Raw genomic sequence first — 17,764 nt, 5'->3', positions numbered from 1 at the left:
AGCGTCCTCACACCGCCCCGTCCCGGCTCATCACCCACTTGTCGCTCTGCTCCACAGAACAGCGAGCAGCTGCCCGACGCCGACTCAGACCTCATCGTGACAGATGGCGAGCTGACTCTGACCTACGGTGACGCGGCCGTCACTGCTAACGGGGCCTCCTCGTCCAGCGCCAGGGGCCCCGACGGCAAGTACAACGGCAGCACGTCCGAAGAGGCGCTGGAGCGAGAGCTGGACGTGCGTGAGCAGGACATCCTGAGCCGCGGCACACGCCTGGTTTTCCCCATCGAGGCTCACGCTTGAGCCGCCCCTGCCCCTGCCCTCGGCCCCGCCCTCGGCCCCGCCCTCGGCCCCGCCCTCCGCTGCCCCCTCACCTACCGTCCCTCTTCCCTCGACACCTGTTTGATGCTTCGATAACATCTGGCCAGCCTCCCAGGACGAAGGAAGCGAATAGCGCACAGACTGACGTAGAGGGCGGGGCTTTAATTCCCACGCATTATCTGACAGGTGTGGAACCCTGAGCTGTCTGAGGGTCACGCCAGGCACAGCGACTCATTCTGCATACTGTGATAACTCTGTTTCTCTTCATCTGTGACGAGAGAATCGGAAACTCCCATGCGGAAAGTGTGTTGACACTTTTGGCCATTCTGAATGCAAATTGTGTGTGTGTGTGTGTGTGTGTGTGTGTGTGTGTGTGTGTGTGTGTGCGCGCGCTGTAAAAACATGGAAGAAGGTGTGGCATCATATATATGGAATGACAATGCAACTAAAATTGTGAGAAGCATCTCCTCTAGAAGGAAAGTGACAGCAGGTCCCACATACTGGGGAACGTGAAGACTGAAGTATTAGTTCACTATACACAGGCTCCTACAACTTGGCTACAATGCATAATTTGCATTTGTTTCCATTTATTATTCACTATTCAAATACTTCTGGTAGTTTAGTATACTCTGATTGGAAGTATTTTTAGCCCATTGTACCTTGCTCATTCAGCATACTCATAATAGTCAGTTGAAATGCTATTGGTGGAGAGGAGTGTGCCAGGCAGGTGTGGTCTCTCTAGCTCCTCCCACTTTGTATCCTCATAACAGCAGCTTTAAAATGCAAATATCATGTTCTACTTTAACAGTACTTTTGTTTCTGGTTCTGGGCGTGATCTTCTGACTGGTCACCAGCTTGACTCATCGACTGGGCTCCACTTCCAGCCAATGGTGCACTTTGTATATCATTTGTATATGTCTAAGTCAAAGTTGTACCTCGTCACTGTTGTGTAGATGTACAAGACTGTAGATGTCTGTTATGTGTGAGGGAAGCTGATGTTTGGAGCAGCCTGCCTGGGGCATTAGCGTGGTGCCAGTGAACCACGACACCCCCCATCACTCCATGCTCACACACGTGTAACGCACACGTCCTCCGATGCCAGCCATTATGAACATGACCACCAGAGCCATCACAAAGATGTCCGCTTACTGTTGTGGTAAAGGATTGTGGTCAAAGCCACCAGAGCCACTAGAGAAGCGGTGACCTGTAGAGTGTAGCTGGCCTGCAGCCGTCTCGCCGTCTGGGCCTCCGGGGCCCACCCGGCTGAGCAGAACTTTGCCCGCGTTGCGTCTGCGCAGGCCGGGCTCTTCCAGAGCAGCTGGATCTGAACCCCTGGAGCTGCAGGAAGTGTAGCCGGTGAGCGGTGTGCTCTCTCAGCCCTGCGCTCGGCTGCTTCTCCGTGTCCCTGAATAGCATCCTGCGTGGGGGGGGGGACCCGGGGGGGACCCAGCTCCACGTACCGCATCAGCAGCACAGTGAGAACCATCCATACCAGACCACTGCTCCAATAGTCCAGCTGTTCAGCACAAAGATGGAATTTAAGAGCCTGGCAAGAGTGTTTTGGAGGTAGCATGTTAGTCATTGGATCACACTCTGTATACCTATCAAAAACACATCCTTAAGACGTATAACTCGAGATTACAGTCTGGGGTAGGGACGTTTTCAGTTCAATGATGAATCTAAACAGATTCAGTATCAAAGGAAACATTTACAGTAATCCATCTTTTGAAGTCCTATCAATTTACAGTTCGAACCACCCATCCTGGCATTATGATCAGATTATCCTAGTTTAAGATGATTCAGTGTTTCTCACTTTCCTCCCCATGTGATCATTATTTTTGTCATTGATGCATTATGCTTCATCTTGTTTCGCTGAATATGACTATTGCTTCAAATACTTTATGATTAACAGTCACAAAGGGACTGGATTGCACTCCTTCTGATTTTTATTAGCAAATCTTTATAAAACATGGGAGAGACTTCTTGGCTGGTTTCCTGGATCACACCTGGCTGAACTACTGCACACCTGGACGTAAACTGTGAAAAATGACCACACGTCGGCCATGAACTGCCCCTTCCCCCACCCGTTTGCTGAAGGAAGCCATTTTGAAAGGATGGTAGTGAAAGGCCCTGCATTGCACATTACAACCACAGTCGCGCCCCAGCAGAGGAAGGCCGTCACGGCCAGGGGCCCGAAAGGTCGTCGCAGATAATTGCACTTTGTAATTGGCGACTCGGCTAGTGAATTTCCTGGGGTGGAATGAGTCAGCCCCGCCGCTTTAATGGGGATCAGGACCCAGCTGCAGCCTGAGACTTTGGTGACTATATACAGCTGCTGCAGGCCCATGGGGTTTTACTGCTGTGAGGTCTACTGACTCATCGTTTGATGGCTGGTGTCCCTGACCATTACGCGACGGATCTGTACATATGTTGAGATTATGCTCCCAGTCTCCTGTAGCTGCCATATCTTACCTGCCTTGTTCCGCATGTGGGTCTCTGTTTAATTTAAAACAAAGATCTGTAAGCAGGGTAATATTTTGAATATGTGATGTACCTATATACCAAATGTCCTGTATTGCTCTGATAGTATCCCTTATTATAGATTATTTAAAAAAAAAAAGCACTTGGCCTGTCTGACAAAACCGTGGTATGCATTGTAGTATGACAATTGTGCATTTTGAAAATATTCAGTGTATTGAACTGGTTTACATAAGCAATATATAATATGTGGGATTTGCTTTATGTTATCAAATAAAAACAGTCACAGTGTTTACTACAAATGTCTTTATTTACAAGGTGTATTCATAAATATCATCATTCACAGAAGATGCAACAGAATTTGTCAATAAAATAGATGTTAGTCATTCTAAGATGGTAACCATGGCTTATTGTGAAAGTAACATGAAATGGTAATATTGTTACTGTTGATCAAAAGGGCAGCCTGCCAACAGAGGTCAGCACTACATTGATGCTCTAAATAGCAATCACATTTCTGCAATGTTCTGACTACTGTCTGTTACAACCTCCAAGCCTCAAAAACCAACATGCACTGTGTGCTTGTTGCACACGCTGCAGGCTGGACTGGTGGAGGAGTTTGTGATCACTAAGGCATTTCATTTGGCTACAAAACAGTTCCACACCGGCAAGGGGAAGACTCCGGTTGACTGGAGTCAGAAGGGAACAGTGTGTCTCTTTAGTTGCGTTTGTGCACGTGACTCCCCATTAGTGGCTTTGCAGTGTCCACGCACACTGCTACACTGGAACAGAAGTGTTTCTGTATGCTTTTGGAACGGTTTCTAGGAATGTAGGTTACTCTTACATTAGGTTAGGTAGGTTACTCTTACAGTTCTTGGGACACTCAAAATAGTGTGTCATGGATAAAAGGATAGCTAAACGCACAGTCCAGAATGAGTGCACACACATACACACACACACACACACACACACACACACGATTTGGCCCTCGCTAACATGCTGTTATCGGTCCTTCCTTTATAGAACCTTGTGTTCAATCTCAACATCACTCTTAGTGTTTTTTTATTCTTATAGGGGTTTTTGGTCAGCATCATCTGAGACCTGGGGGTGTCTTGACCCACACAATGGTTCCGTTTCACTGACCACACCACTTGGAGCTACGGAGGCTGCCGGGTCTCTCTGTGATAGGCCCTTAGTCTCTGACTCCACCCCCACAGCTGTGGTTGGCCCTTAGTCTCTGACTCCACCCCCACAGCTGTGGTAGCCCTTTGTCTCTGACTCCATCCCTACAACTGTGGTAGGCCCTTACTCTCTGGTTCCACCTCCACAGCAATGGAGGCCTGTCCCACAAAGGAAATGCACATGAGTCTTCTGGAGCTGTGTTGGTCTTCACACCTACATCTGCAGCTTCAGCTCCACCTCCCTGGCCTTTGCTCTCCCCATCCTCCTCCTCCTCTTCAAGCCCCTGGAACGAAGCAAGACAAATTGAAGATAATGTTCTCATTATTACTGTTATTAGTCTGCTGCTGTACTGACTCCTGAATCACAATCTTTGTTTCTCACAGTACCAGAGGTGCAACGCACTTGTAAAGATGACTGCCACGCTATGGTTGCTTTAAGATTTCCTCTAACATAAAATTGGTGTAATTGTGGAGATGTTTAGCAGAGCAGCAGAAAAATAAATGTTATTTCTGTTTGGCGAGTAGAACTACTTGCTGCTCAGTTTGTCATCGGGTCCAAACGCACTGCAGAGACTGTTAATTAAACAAAGTCACATTAAGAAGGAAACTGCCCAAGTGTTTGATGTTACGAGTGTCACTCCCCTTCAGAAGTGGAGCACTACTCTGATCTGTCCTGAATGAGCGTGGTTCAGCCACGTGTCATCACAGGAATGTGTGAGTTCTTGCCATTTCCTGATTCCGTTGGGATACTTGGGGCCGGCAGTGAAAATGAGGCCCTATTCAGACCCTTCTGAGAACTTGGCCATTCACAACCCAAGACGGCTACAGTTACATTTGCAACCTCGGCAGCTGGGCTAACAATCACAGCTAAGTTTTAAAAGGTGGGTAATGGCTAATCAGTCTTTAGGTAAATTAAATGGCTACTTGCGTCCATAACAGCTAAGAAAATATCACTGTGTCAGCAACTAAGCATTTTGAAATTAAAGGCACATTAAAAATATAAAATAACAACATGATTGTATTTTCTCTACCAAACAAACAAACAAAAACCAGTTAGGCCAGGAGTCCAAGCTTACACTAGACTAACCCAGTTATGACCCAGTTTCACCAGGCTGACCTGCAATTCACTGTGGGTTGTACGTTTATTGCCTTGCGATAGACTGTTCCATGTTCAATATGCCCCCACTAACTCTAAGGGAACTGTATGTCATGGCAAATGTAGTTGCAGTTTTCCTCAACCCGGCTTGATGGAAAAGGAAAGTAGATGAACTGTTTACTTTGCTAAGTAGCACAAAGTTTGTCACCTGATTCTAGTGGTTTTCGTGGAGTTAAGAGAACTGAGCAGGGTGTGTGTGTGTGTGTGTGTGTGAGAGAGAGAGAGATCCACTTCTAAAGCTTGTAAACAACATAAAAATCTCACTGCTGTGTTATGAACTCAATAAATGGTGACTGTGGCACTGTTGACAGAACCAGCTGTTCTGTGGTCTACATTGCCCATTTTGCAGTCACGTCACTTTGACATGCTCAAATTATATACCAATGATGAACACAATCATTAGATGCATAATCTGTTCTAAAGATTATATATTTAACTTACTTACCCTACTTTAATTTAACATACAATTATGTTGTCTACATCTTTTGTAAAGAGTTCACTACTTCCTATTACATTATTAAAAAAATAATAATCTAGTAAAATAAAATGAAAATTGCCAAGTACACCTTTCCAGTTCCAGGCGAGACATTTTACATATACACATATATAAGAACAAGATAGAATCTATTTTTGTCTCAGTTCCTACAAGTTACTTCCTTTTTTCTATCTACAAGTGGTTCGTCACTGTTACCTCTGTCCTGCTCTTTTTGGTTGTGGCCTGGAAATTTACATAAATATATAACTATATTCTAAAAAGTGAGAAAGGAGAGTCTGTTCTTAAGGACTTACAAAACCATGACACTAACAGTGCTATGCTTGAGATAATGTTCATACTGTTCCCCCCCAATAATAAACTGACTGTGAAACCAAGCTGTGATCAGTGTAAGTTTTTGCCTACTAATCTGGTTTAAGTGTGACGTGCAGTCCAGTTGGACCATGTAACTATGCCGGTAGAACATCAATCTAATATATTCTTATTAGATTACGGTATTATACAGTCAAAGTCCAATTTAAACTGTTAGTCCCCCAGTAGGTTTTGCTTATTTATTTTGTAAGATTTTTATTTGAAAGGTTGGTATTTATCTGTAGGTAAGTCTGGTGTGGTAGTGAGGTTCTTACTGTATGTCTGATCCATATTTCTTCTCTGGTAGCCCAACTGGCGCATCACCTCACTACAGTAGGCTTCAACTTGATTGATCTGCTCAACATTCAGTCGTTCTCTCCATGCAAATATGGCTTCTTTCGCGTCTCTCGAAGATATGAGAAAGGGTTTGTCTGAAGAATAGCCCTGCCCGTGGGTCATGTTCAGCACAAACTTCTGCAGAGCTGGAGATACCGTGAGGTTTGAGAAACGATACAGCCTCTGTAACTCCTCCACGGGACGCAAAACCAGATCTTCGTACCGTATCCGCATGTAATTCCGCTTGACCCAAGGAGGAGCGTTCATGACCAGCAACATGTCGTTTAGCCAGTTGTCGCAGATCAGCTCCATGGCGCTGGCCACGTAGTTCTCGGCTCGGTTCACCCTGCTGTTGGGCACCAGAAGGCGCTTGTATTTATCACTCTGCTTCTTGCTCCTGATCACCTGTATGCTCTCCTTGACCAGTGCCAGCTTGGATTTCAACCTCGAGTTGTGAACCGCCCGTGGATCTCGGAATAACTGTACGATCTGCAGATTGATGGTGGGGTCTCGCATCAACGGCACCAGAACCCCGAGGTCCAGAACCCTCACGTCCTTGATCACCACCACCGGATACTTCTTACACTCCCTCTCCAGCTCTTTAATATCTCTCGCCTTACACTTGCCACACACGTCCCCCTGTACCAGCCCCACGTCCTGCTTTTTATACGCACCGCAAAGAGGTTCGGAACAAATCACCTTATTGGTCTTCCAGCCGAATATAAAAGACGTGCTTATATTGGCCGAACCAGCGTAGAGTTTTAAAACCGAGAAATCACAGCGGAAAAGTGAGTTCATCATGTCACGGACGGCTCCCTGGAGGCTGCCGGCGTCCCCCGGGTAGAGAGCCTGCCACATGGTCCACATGGGCTCGTACAGGTAGAACACGTCCGGGTGCTGGTTGAACAACTCGCCCAGAAACGACGAGCCCGTCCTCCATGTGGCGTGCACGTATATGTGCGATCTGGACCGACTCCTGTTGCCGATCTCCTCCGCGGTGTCGTTGGAGCCGCCCGGTCTGTCTCCGTTATTCCACAGTGCCATCGTGTTCTCCAGATCGGGACATCTCTGCTGTTGCAGTCCGTGTTTGACGTGAGCCGATCTGCTGCGGTAGTCCAGCACGTACGGGATGAGGAGTAAGACTACGGAGTATCCGATTATTAGGATGATGTACTTCTTATGGAGCTTCCTCTTCATTTCTCCAGAGAACGACGCCTCGTCCCGACGATGTGTGTTCAACGAGATCTGGCGCCCCTGTATGAACATCTACGACACCTTCAGCAGCATTTGGAGGAGGGGGGGGGGGAGGGGGGGTAGAGTGTGTGTGTGTGTGGGGGGGGGGGGGGGGGGGACTACCCACCACCAAAATAAGAGCTCATGTCACATGTCCGCACAATAACCGCTGCATTCGTCAGATTGGAGGGAAAGTCTGCCAAAAATACTTAAAAGCTGTATGAATGGGCGAATATCAGCGCAGAAAAATAATGCGTTAAATTTGATGCTCTCACCACACATAACCAGTAATTATACATGTAAACACCGGGCTCCAGATTAGGATTTATAGAAAAATATAATTATATTAGGTGTAAATATATGTAAACACAATATGCTTCATTTCAACTCTGTTCTACTCTATGGTCTACTAAAAAACTTATTCAAATGAAATCTATGGTTGAAATAATATTCTATGCCCTCACTTCCAGATACGTTTCCTGATTTTCTAAATTCCGCTATATTCTTTAGTAAATCAATAGGCCTTACAACTTTACAACATACCTCCATTTATATTTGGTTCAGGGTACACATTAGCATGGCACAGTAACCGTGTAGTAATACGTGAACACGTTCATGCTCACCTGAGCAAGGTGTTAGTACCACGAAGCTCATGGTTCCGATGACACGGGCAGCACACGTACTGTAATAATAAATACAAACGTTCCTCTTGATGCTGTAGCTGCATGTGCATCACATTCGAGTTGAGGGCGAGTCCGAGTGCGGACTGTAGGTGGCGGTAAAGAGCTGCCAACCCTCGTTGTGTTCCACCACAGAAGTAGCATCATAACACTCGAGCGGTAAAAGTGGACTGGGCTGGGGAGCTAGCAGGCGTCCCGTTAACACACACACCACAGGCTCCGGCTGCCTGCTGAGCTCCCCGTATCGGTTCAGTGGGGTCCGCCGAACCGGACACTGTGTTGAAATTGTCCGCAACGTCTAGCTACATCTCCAAGGAGCGGCTACATTTGCAAACGAGATGACTAAAGCTAAAACGAGACTGCTGGTAGCTAGGACAGCTAGCTGTGGTGTGTTAGCTTGAGTAGCTAGCTGCCTAGTTTAAACAGATATGGGCGTCATATGTGTGACAGGGCAGTAATAGAGCTCGTTTATTTTGCATTTGAGTGAAGTGGCTTTTGAAGAACAATTTTGCATGACTAGTGGTTGAAGTAGCCTAGTACCCCAGCGGTAGCTTGTGCTAAAGCCCTCAGATAATAATGGCACACTGGACTAAGTTCGAAAAAGAACAAGATAAAGAGGTGAGGAGACTCGTGATGCACCTGAGTGGCATCACACACGAAGACGACCACAACTTCCAAACGGCTCTCAAATTCGCTTGGTCAAATTTCCGGTAAGGATATTTGTAAATATACATGTACTTATATATATATAATGCATGTACCATATATATATATATAGACACACACACTGGGATCTCATGGCACTTTGTACTTTTCCCTCCAAAGCTGCATTCCTCTGCAGTTCTGTCAGCTGTTACTACGTTTGTACTACATGTATAACTCGTGTCTTTATTCTCCCAATACTGGGCAGGTTTCACCATTTTCTAGATGCGAGCAGCCACAAAGTTCAGCACTCAATAAATGGGTAAGAACTTGATTTTAGCTCCGCTCCCCATATTTATATACAAGTATTCTGGTTTTATTTGATAATTTCTAATATTAACGTTTGGTTAACTGCTCATTGCTACTCAGGATCTATGAGAAACTCATGGTGCACTCAGACGTGTGTAAAGCAGACAGCTGGATGAGACTAACTAAGGAATTCCTGAACTCACCTCTACCTAATACTGAGGGCTCCATGGTAAGATAATGAAAGACCATATTATTCCACTATGTTATACTACTTAGTATATGTACTGAAAGTTGCCTTTTCTCTCTGATTAATACAGACTGATATCCACTACAGTATCCTGGCCTTATTACTCTGTTTGTCTGATTCACCATCTAATACAAACTACAGTGAAAGGCCCAGGCTAAAAGAATCAGGTGAGTTTTCATGCACATATTTTCTTTCAGCACGGACAGACAACAGGAGGAGCAAGATTTTAAACCCTTGAGTAAAATTATTTTTAATGCAGAAAAAGAAGATGATTTTGACTGGGCTAAATACTTAATGGAAGGTGAAGAGCTTGACATTGGTCCTTTCCCAGACACTCCAGTGAGTACAAATGTTTTCTTTTGTTTCCCCTGTGGCTTATATGCTAATCATACATTTGCATGCACTGAATCGGATGTGCCTGATCTTACATAGTGCTGATATCAATAATAGCTTTATTTAATATCATTGTTACACTTGATGAAAGGTCCCTTTTACCCAAATGATCTTAAAATAAGTTTTAAATGTCACATGTGTTTAGTGTGTGCTGAATGCGTATTGGCCAGATGCATATCCTGGTGCACATATTTGCCTGAAATAACTGACAAAATTGTAATTTGCATATGGTGGCATTAAAGGAGTGGTCAGAAGATGAGAGTGAAGAAGATGAAGGTCAGCAGCTCATCAGCAGAGAGGATTCTGGGATACAGGTGGACAGAACACCACAAGAAGAACAAGAGCAGACCAGTAAGACTGTGCAAGTGTCCTGGACTGGTAAGCACACTATATTAACAGCAGTAATTACATTAGACACTCTAATTATAGATCACATAAAACGTCTTGCATGCTCCAGAAAGGCTTTAATGAAGCACATTTTAATAAGAGACCCACAAACTGTTTTATTTAAATTATAATAACCTGTACAGTTGAAACAATCTGTGTCTTTGTGTTGTTGATGTAATTGACTGGGCTTGTTTTTGTAGTGGGTGAGCCGGACTCCAGGGCTTGGCTAGAGCTGCATGTGGTGACCCCGTACTGGGTTCCCCACTCACCCCGATTCCCACACAGCCTCCATCTCCACTCCAACCTGCTCAATGTTTGGTGAGACAAACCCTAGCCACAATTATTCTACTATTCTTTTGACTTTCAGTCATATACTTTGATCGCTTTAAGAAATATATCTTAATACTTTTTAGAGAAATGGATAATCTGATCTATCTTGGTATAAGATCATTTATGCTCTTCTGTTTGAGCTGTCTTCTGTTTGAACAGTTAGCTTTGTTTAGTGATTTGGGGAACAATGTTTTTATGACCAAGTATTCTAAAACACACAAAGAGAGCAAATGCAAATTGAATCTCTAATCTGTTGGGACGATTCATTTGATTCATGTTTCAGGCTGGGTTTGTGTATACTGAGAAGAATGTTGCCCTGTCTGTCTCTGCAGGGACCAGCATCTGTACAACACAGACCCCCTCTACCAGCCTGAAGAAAAGGCTTTTGTCACTGAATCTCAAGTCATTCGGGAGACTTTATGGTAAGTCTGGAAGAGGTTCTTAGAATGTATTAATTCATTTATAAATGTTTAATGAATCCATTTATTCTTTACTAAACAGCCATCTGTCTTGTACTAAATCTTAGTGTAGTACAGCCACATTAAGCTCACATTAAGCGGGTGATTGATACCATACCGGTTTGTCAGTTTCATGGTAGTTGGTTTCTGAATCCCAGTAGTAGTTCGTAGCTTTTTTTCTGCTTACCATATGGAGAAGTGAGAGTGTCACTATTAACCTTTTTTGCTTTCGTTTGTCTTTTGAGGCTCTTGTCAGGTGTTAAGAAGCTTTTCATATTTCATCACCACGATGGTAAAGTGAGCGTGAGGAATGATGTGGTTGTCACCCACTTGACCAATGTGAGCGAATGCGTTTTTTTCCCCGTGTTTTATTAATTCTTCTGTGTGATGCTCAAAACCTTTTTTTCAAGCCTCTTGGAGAATCTAAAATGTCAGTGTGAAATATCTCAGAAATGTCATTATATTCATTTAATGGGAATGGAGAATACAGAGTGACTAGTGACCGTTTTCCTAGACATTACAGTATTCTTGTCTGTGGTTAAACACTAGGGCACTTAAATGCTTTTTTTTGTTTATATGTAGGCTGAGATGGATTCATGTGCTATTATTGTGTGTGTGCATGTCTATCTTTCTCACTACAATGCAGAATTGTCTGCGTTCGGTGCTGGAACATATAGCAGCCTATGGCCAAGCGGTTTTCCGCCTCCAGAGGTTCATCGATGAGGTGACGGGCCACAGTGCAGAGCCATGTCCTCCTGGCCTCAACTCTTCCTCCTCCTCTTCCTCTTCCTCCCGGAAGAGCGCAGAGCCTCCATTCAGAACATATCAAGCCTTTGTATGGGCACTGTACAAATACTTTACCACCTTTAAGGAGGAGCTCACTGCCATTGAGAGAGAGATCATTGGCAAAGGTAATGCACGTTTTCATTTGTAAAATGATATCGGTGAGTAATATGTTATGTCAAGGGTTCGCCCCTTAACAATGGCGTTTCCCAGTGTGTTGCTGATTGGTGGTTCCTGTTGCCCTGGATGTAGATGAAACGGTAACTTTGTCGTCTGTGCTGGAGCGCCTCAGCCTGCACCTGTCTCAGATCACGGTGCTGCACAGGGTTTTCTGCACGGGGGTGGCGGAAGTCCCCCCCGCCACACCAAACGTGGTACGAGCCTCCCACCTGCTCAACACCCTCTACAAGGCCATCATTGAGTACGACAGTGTGGGGGAAGCTTCCGAGCAGTCTGTAAGTTTACTCGTGCAAATGACTAAGCAAATGACCATGTGTGCCTTTTAACGTTTGAATTAATCCTTGTGAACAAATTTCTGATTCTGTGTTTGGGGAAGACACTAATATGGCTGTGTTGGTTTGGGTACATTTTTGTGAACTGGTTCTTTATGCTTGGCACCCTTGTCCTGTACTGATTTGGCATTTTACTAGCATAGCGCATGTATTACTACTTTACAAACAAAAGGATGGTTGATGCCCAACTCCCCTTTCTTTCACCAGGTGGCGCTCCTCTTCTCCCTCTGGGTGGAAACAGTCAGGCCATATCTCGAGATAGTGGATGAATGGATTGTTCATGGTCATTTGTTTGACCCAGCCAAAGAATTCATAATTCAGAGGTAAAATAATCTCTGGAAGGATACTAGAACATGTCATACTGATGTGCACTCTACATTTTAAGTTGTTTTATTTTTTTTTATTTTTTTTACACATAAGAGCACCAGCCTAAAGATATAAATCTGAAAGACCGCAGGAAACATTTGCCAATAGTGTTGCCACAACTTCCTCTTCATAAAGGTCCCTAGAACTCTAGAAATACTGACATCTGTGGAAATATACTCAAGCAACACTTTTTTATGAGTTCCAGTTCATGATTTTGTTAAAAATAGTTTACAGTTCCAGAGCTTTTTGTAGACGCCGTCCAAATTCAGTTAGTCAGCCATTACCCACTAAACTAACTTCATACACCTAAGCTTCTGAGGCATGTCCGTCAGGAACAAGGACGTCCCCGTGAACCACAGGGACTTCTGGTACGCCACCTACACGCTGTACAGCGTGTCTGAGACGGTGGAGAGCGAGGAGAGGCTGAGCGATGCGGCTAGCGGGAGCTCGGGGGGAGAGCAGAGCTCCAGGCAGCACACCATGGTGTCCTTCCTCAAGCCCGTCCTCAAGCAGATCATCATGGCCGGCAAGTCCATGCAGCTCCTGAAGAACCTGGACTGCAAGGAGGTGGAGGCGGCCGACGGCTCCTCCAGAGGTCAGCCTCGGGGCCCACGGGCGACAGCTGGGCTTGATCACATTATGTTTCACGCCGTCTGCATTCTGTACATTGTCCGTGTGCTCGGACGCTATAATCATGCGTAAGGTGATTAGGGTAAGACACCCAGACCCCAGATCAGTTTGCCTTAGGTGTTCTAAGGTTTTACTATTAGGTTTAGCATGGAGATAGGATTTGGATTAGTGGTCCTAAACGGAGCAGAATAATTCATAATTTGTTCAACCGTAGTAAACATTTCTACTACACTATCAGTGTTGATATGGAATTGTTGAACATTTGTACGATGCTGAGTTTTTGTTTGTGCATCCATGTGTGTGTGCTCCCCACTCTCAGACGCTGAAAGGAAAAGTATTTATACGCTCTTTCTGGAGTCGGTGCAGACACGTCTGCGCCGCGGTGAGGAGTCCCCTACGGACACGGTAACCGAGCAACAAGCTACCAAAAGGAGCCTTATTAAGATGCAGTCCATTGTAGCACGTCACCTGGAGCTGGATGACATCCATGACCCTCTGCTGGCTATCAACTTCGCCAGGTGATGATCTCATCCAACCCAGAGAACCCCAGGAGATCACACCACACCATATTCTAGGAGTTTAATTCATGTTCTAGGATTTCAATTCATGCTGTGAAAAACGAAAGCATTTGAGACTGAACCCCTCAGTCACAATGTAATTAAGAATGGAAAAAATTCTGCACAAATCCTGAACTAAATGTCTTGGTTAGGACGAAGGCATCGCATCGCGACCCTTCAGATATCGTCTTGATCCTCCTCAGGTTGTATTTGGAGCAGAAAGACTTTCACGAGAACTTCTCGGGCGGCGAGGTGATCGTGGATCGCTCGTCCGAGTCGGTGACGTGCCAAACGTTTGAGCTCACACTGCGCTCCTGCCTCTACCCACACATTGAGAGGAGGTACGTGGAGTGCTGTGGGAACCTCATGCGGACCCTCAAGAAAGACTACAGGTGAGCCCCCAGCGCCTGCCGCGTGGCTCTGGGTTACACTCGGGTCTGAAGCACTGACCCAGCCTGGCTGAGTTCATGATGTTGATTGTTCTGGGAGCACAGGCCGTCACAGGCTATTTCATGTTTTCATGTGGTCAATATATATTTTTTCCAGGCTACTGGGATACCTTCAGGCTATGAGAAACTATTTTTTGATGGAGGCTGGTGATACAATGTATGATTTCTACGTGGCGATCTTTGACAAGGTACTGGAGAAGGAGAGCTGGCAGCAGCTGGCGTTCCTCAATGTACAGCTACAGGAGGCTGTGGGACAGCGCCACCCAGAGGACAGCAATCGGTACTGCAGTAGTGACCGGTTTGATGCCTTTAGACATTTTGCAGTATAAAATGCAACTATAATCAACTTTTGTGCGTAATGGTATGTCTTGTGGTGGATATCACAGATTATCAATTTTTCTGGAGACAATTGATCCCACAAGGAAGAAACAGCCAGTCAATAACCTTGATGGCCTTACATTGAGTTACAAGGTAACATAACCTAATTTTTGGTTGTCTTAAGGTGTGAAGTTCTAGTTTCTAGAATTAGTTTCACCTAATTTGTTATTTGTCTTTTATGCATTGCAATTTATATAACAACTATATTTTCCTACCAGGTTCCATGGCCTGTAGATATTGTGATTAGTTCTGAGTGTCAGAAAATCTACAATCAAGTCTTCCTTCTACTTTTGCAAATAAAATGGGCTAAATATAGTCTGGACACATTGAGATTCAGTGGTAAGTAATAATAAAGTGTAATAGTAAAGTGCTGCTCTACTAAACAGACTTTCATCCCCCACCCCCACACACACATCTTGGTTTTAGATGCCATTTTCTCAGCTGTAGGTCAAATTGGATTGTCAGAGGCACTGCATTTTAAATTCACTTTGGAAAGTTGGGTGGAGATACATCTAGCAGAAATAGCTTTTGATTTTAGGTCACCTGATTTTCTGCTAAAAATGTTATTTCTCCACAGACTTGACAGTAGCGGCTAAAAGCCATGAAGGAGGCCCCTCTGAAGAGTGCACTGCCAAAGACCCTATAAAGCAGCAGATTCACAGGATGGTGCTGCTGAGGGTCAAGCTAATGCACTTTGTTAACAGTCTGCACAATTACATCATGACCCGGGTTGGTGTTTCATGTTGGAGTGGATTTGTGGAGATTCACATTGTTGTTCTGTGACATTTGTGCTTATTGTATCCATAGTCCTGGCAAATGCCCAGCAGGTGTAAATGATCAAATTCATGAATATTAGATTGTCTTTGCCTTTTTTATTTTTAGATTCTGCACAGTACAGGTTTGGAATTTCAGCATCAAGTACAGGAGGCAAAGGACCTGGACCAACTCATCAAGATCCACTACAGATATCTGTCCACCATCCATGACCGCTGTCTGCTCCGGGAGAAGGTCAGACTCTCTCACACGCTCTCCAGTAGTATTCCTCTCTCCTAAGTGTGTTTGCATAACTCTTGACTATAGAATTACGGCTGTCCTGTCCTTGCAGGTCAGTTTTGTCAAAGAAGCCATCATGAAGGTCCTTAATTTGGTTCTCATCTTCTCTGACCGGTGGCAGGCTGGTTTTGGAGCGTGGAAGTAAGTTATGTTACACATCTCAAATGTACAGGATTTTTTGTAAAAATGTTTTCCTGAAAATAATTTAATTATATATAATTCAAACCATAAGCATATTGCATACAATAAAATTACCTACATAATAATAATAATGATGATGATGATGATGATGATGATATCATCATAGCGCTTTTCTGAAGACAATAACATGGGCATGCAATTCAGAACACATAGGGAATACTGAACATTTGCACACAACAACAACACAGACAAGAGCAGAAAGAGAAAATGAGTTTGTTTGTGATGTATTACATTTTATATTCCACAAACCTGTATCAATTTGAACAGTGTCCTGTGCTCAAAGAATGTCTTTTTTGTTTGTCTCAGAATTGAATCTATCGACAAAATGGAGTCAGATTTCAAGAACTGTCACATGTTCTTGGTGACTATCTTGAATAAAGCTGTCTGCAGGGGTTCATTTCCTCATTGTAAGTGTACTTCTGTACCGCTGTGTTTTAACTGCTTCCTATTTGGCACCAGTCCTGTGTCTTTAAGTGAGCTACATTCAGTGCTTTACATTACAATTGTTTTTCTCACCAAATGAAGGGATTGTGGGTACACTGACAGAAAAAACAAAGACCAGCAGTTGTGTAGAGAAACAAAAACATAGTCAAGAGACTGTGTGTTTTTTTTTTGTGGAACACTTGGGAATTATAAAATTCAAAATAATAAATGGTTGGGTCTGCCTCATAAGCTCAGGTGTCAGGGATTGTACCTGTGTTTGGGTAAGGCAATGTCAGTAGATTTAGGTAGCATCTTTCATACACTGAGGTCACTCAAATAGCTTTAATCAAAGTTCATCCTTTGTTCAAACAGATCTCACTTGAATATAATAAGTTCACCAAACACATGTATTAATCTATTAACACTGAGTGAGAACGTCCTTTATTGATCAAATATTTGATATAGCTGGCTCTCTTTAGGTTCTGATGACAATGGCAAAATGTGGAAACTGTACGATACATGACGTACAGAGTGTTTCTAACCCCAGGAGAGCCCAGGGCAAGGGGAGGGCAGACAGGCTTGGTCAGTGCAGGTCATTAATGCTGTTCTTTCTGTTCCCCTAGTGGAGTCCCTGGCTTTATCTCTGATGGCTGGTTTTGAGCAGTGCTAGAAGACTCTTGACCACAGGCACTGTGTGTTCTCCTGCCTGCAGCCCAGCTATCTTGCAGTTTGACTGCATCTGTGGTTTTTGTTCTTTTGTCTCAAACAAGACGTCTGACTTCATGGAGTACACGTCATTCTATAATTGGCTACATTTATGTTTATTTAGGATGTGTGAAACTTAGGTACGTTTTCACGCTTCTGTCATTTTGCTCTTTGATGTTTTTCATGATCAATTTAAGTCCTGTAAAAGACAAAAACATTGTCACAATATAACATTTCTGGTGCATTATTCAGTGAAACTGAAGTATGTTAAATATTTGTATATATGTAGATCATCTCATTATTGTATGTTTTGTTGAGTTTTGTTCATTGGCAATTTGTGCATAATAAAATATACTAATTTATCCTTGGTATAAATATTTCATGGTCCTATAGTTTTTCTCAACAGAGACTTTTATCAAACAGTTTCTCATAAATGTACTGTATATTGGTTTTTAGTAAAATGCATTTAGTAAATCCTAGACCAAAATAATGTATTGGCAAATCTGTTTAAATGTAATAACGTGATTATAACGTCTTCTCGGATGTTTTTAACTGAATGTAAAATTGCTCACTTTATAGGCGAATACAAAATTTATGTTTTTTCTATGAGATTACACACACACACACACACACACACACACACACACACACACACACACACCTATGTAAAGTAGTTGTATTGTCAAACGGGGGCGTGTGAATCTGCGTGCTCATGAGC

At 43.9% G+C, this 17,764-nt stretch overlaps 3 protein-coding genes across 5 annotated transcripts in view; 2 read left to right on the top strand and 1 right to left on the bottom strand.

Moving 5' to 3' along the window:
- The window catches only part of slc9a7 (solute carrier family 9 member 7), a 34,171-nt gene extending 31,080 nt beyond the window's left edge, over window positions 1-3,091 (top strand). For all 3 annotated transcript variants that reach the window (XM_077014730.1, XM_077014729.1, XM_077014731.1), the window contains one exon: window positions 58-3,091. In XM_077014730.1, the coding sequence (XP_076870845.1) occupies window positions 58-300 (243 nt within the window). In that variant the 3' untranslated portion in view covers window positions 301-3,091. The remainder of the gene's footprint in view (window positions 1-57) is intronic.
- chst7 (carbohydrate (N-acetylglucosamine 6-O) sulfotransferase 7) lies at window positions 3,092-7,600 on the bottom strand. Its single transcript, XM_077014732.1, has 2 exons — window positions 6,250-7,600; window positions 3,092-4,258 (listed from the first exon to the last, which is right to left on the bottom strand). The coding sequence occupies exons 1-2, from the start codon at window positions 7,574-7,576 to the stop codon at window positions 4,251-4,253; spliced, it is 1,335 nt and encodes a 444-aa protein (XP_076870847.1). The 5' UTR covers window positions 7,577-7,600; the 3' UTR covers window positions 3,092-4,250.
- A 513-nt stretch (window positions 7,601-8,113) lies between these two features.
- tubgcp5 (tubulin gamma complex component 5) lies at window positions 8,114-17,415 on the top strand. Its single transcript, XM_077014720.1, has 23 exons — window positions 8,114-8,933; window positions 9,134-9,187; window positions 9,295-9,403; window positions 9,492-9,588; window positions 9,681-9,760; window positions 10,057-10,192; window positions 10,402-10,519; window positions 10,864-10,953; window positions 11,235-11,328; window positions 11,636-11,900; window positions 12,025-12,227; window positions 12,492-12,607; window positions 12,983-13,245; window positions 13,600-13,798; window positions 14,041-14,229; window positions 14,384-14,566; window positions 14,673-14,757; window positions 14,883-15,003; window positions 15,242-15,393; window positions 15,547-15,672; window positions 15,770-15,858; window positions 16,225-16,325; window positions 16,965-17,415. Exons 1-23 carry the CDS (start codon window positions 8,800-8,802, stop codon window positions 17,009-17,011), a joined length of 3,051 nt encoding a protein of 1,016 aa, XP_076870835.1. The 5' UTR covers window positions 8,114-8,799; the 3' UTR covers window positions 17,012-17,415.
- Window positions 17,416-17,764: the final 349 nt, after the last annotated feature.

The sequence above is a fragment of the Brachyhypopomus gauderio genome, chromosome 8 (genome assembly GCF_052324685.1).
Source record: "Brachyhypopomus gauderio isolate BG-103 chromosome 8, BGAUD_0.2, whole genome shotgun sequence".
Classification (NCBI taxonomy): Eukaryota; Metazoa; Chordata; class Actinopteri; order Gymnotiformes; family Hypopomidae; genus Brachyhypopomus; species Brachyhypopomus gauderio.
The sequence above is the reverse complement of the archived record's forward strand: the minus strand, read 5'-3'. Positions and strand labels throughout refer to the sequence as shown.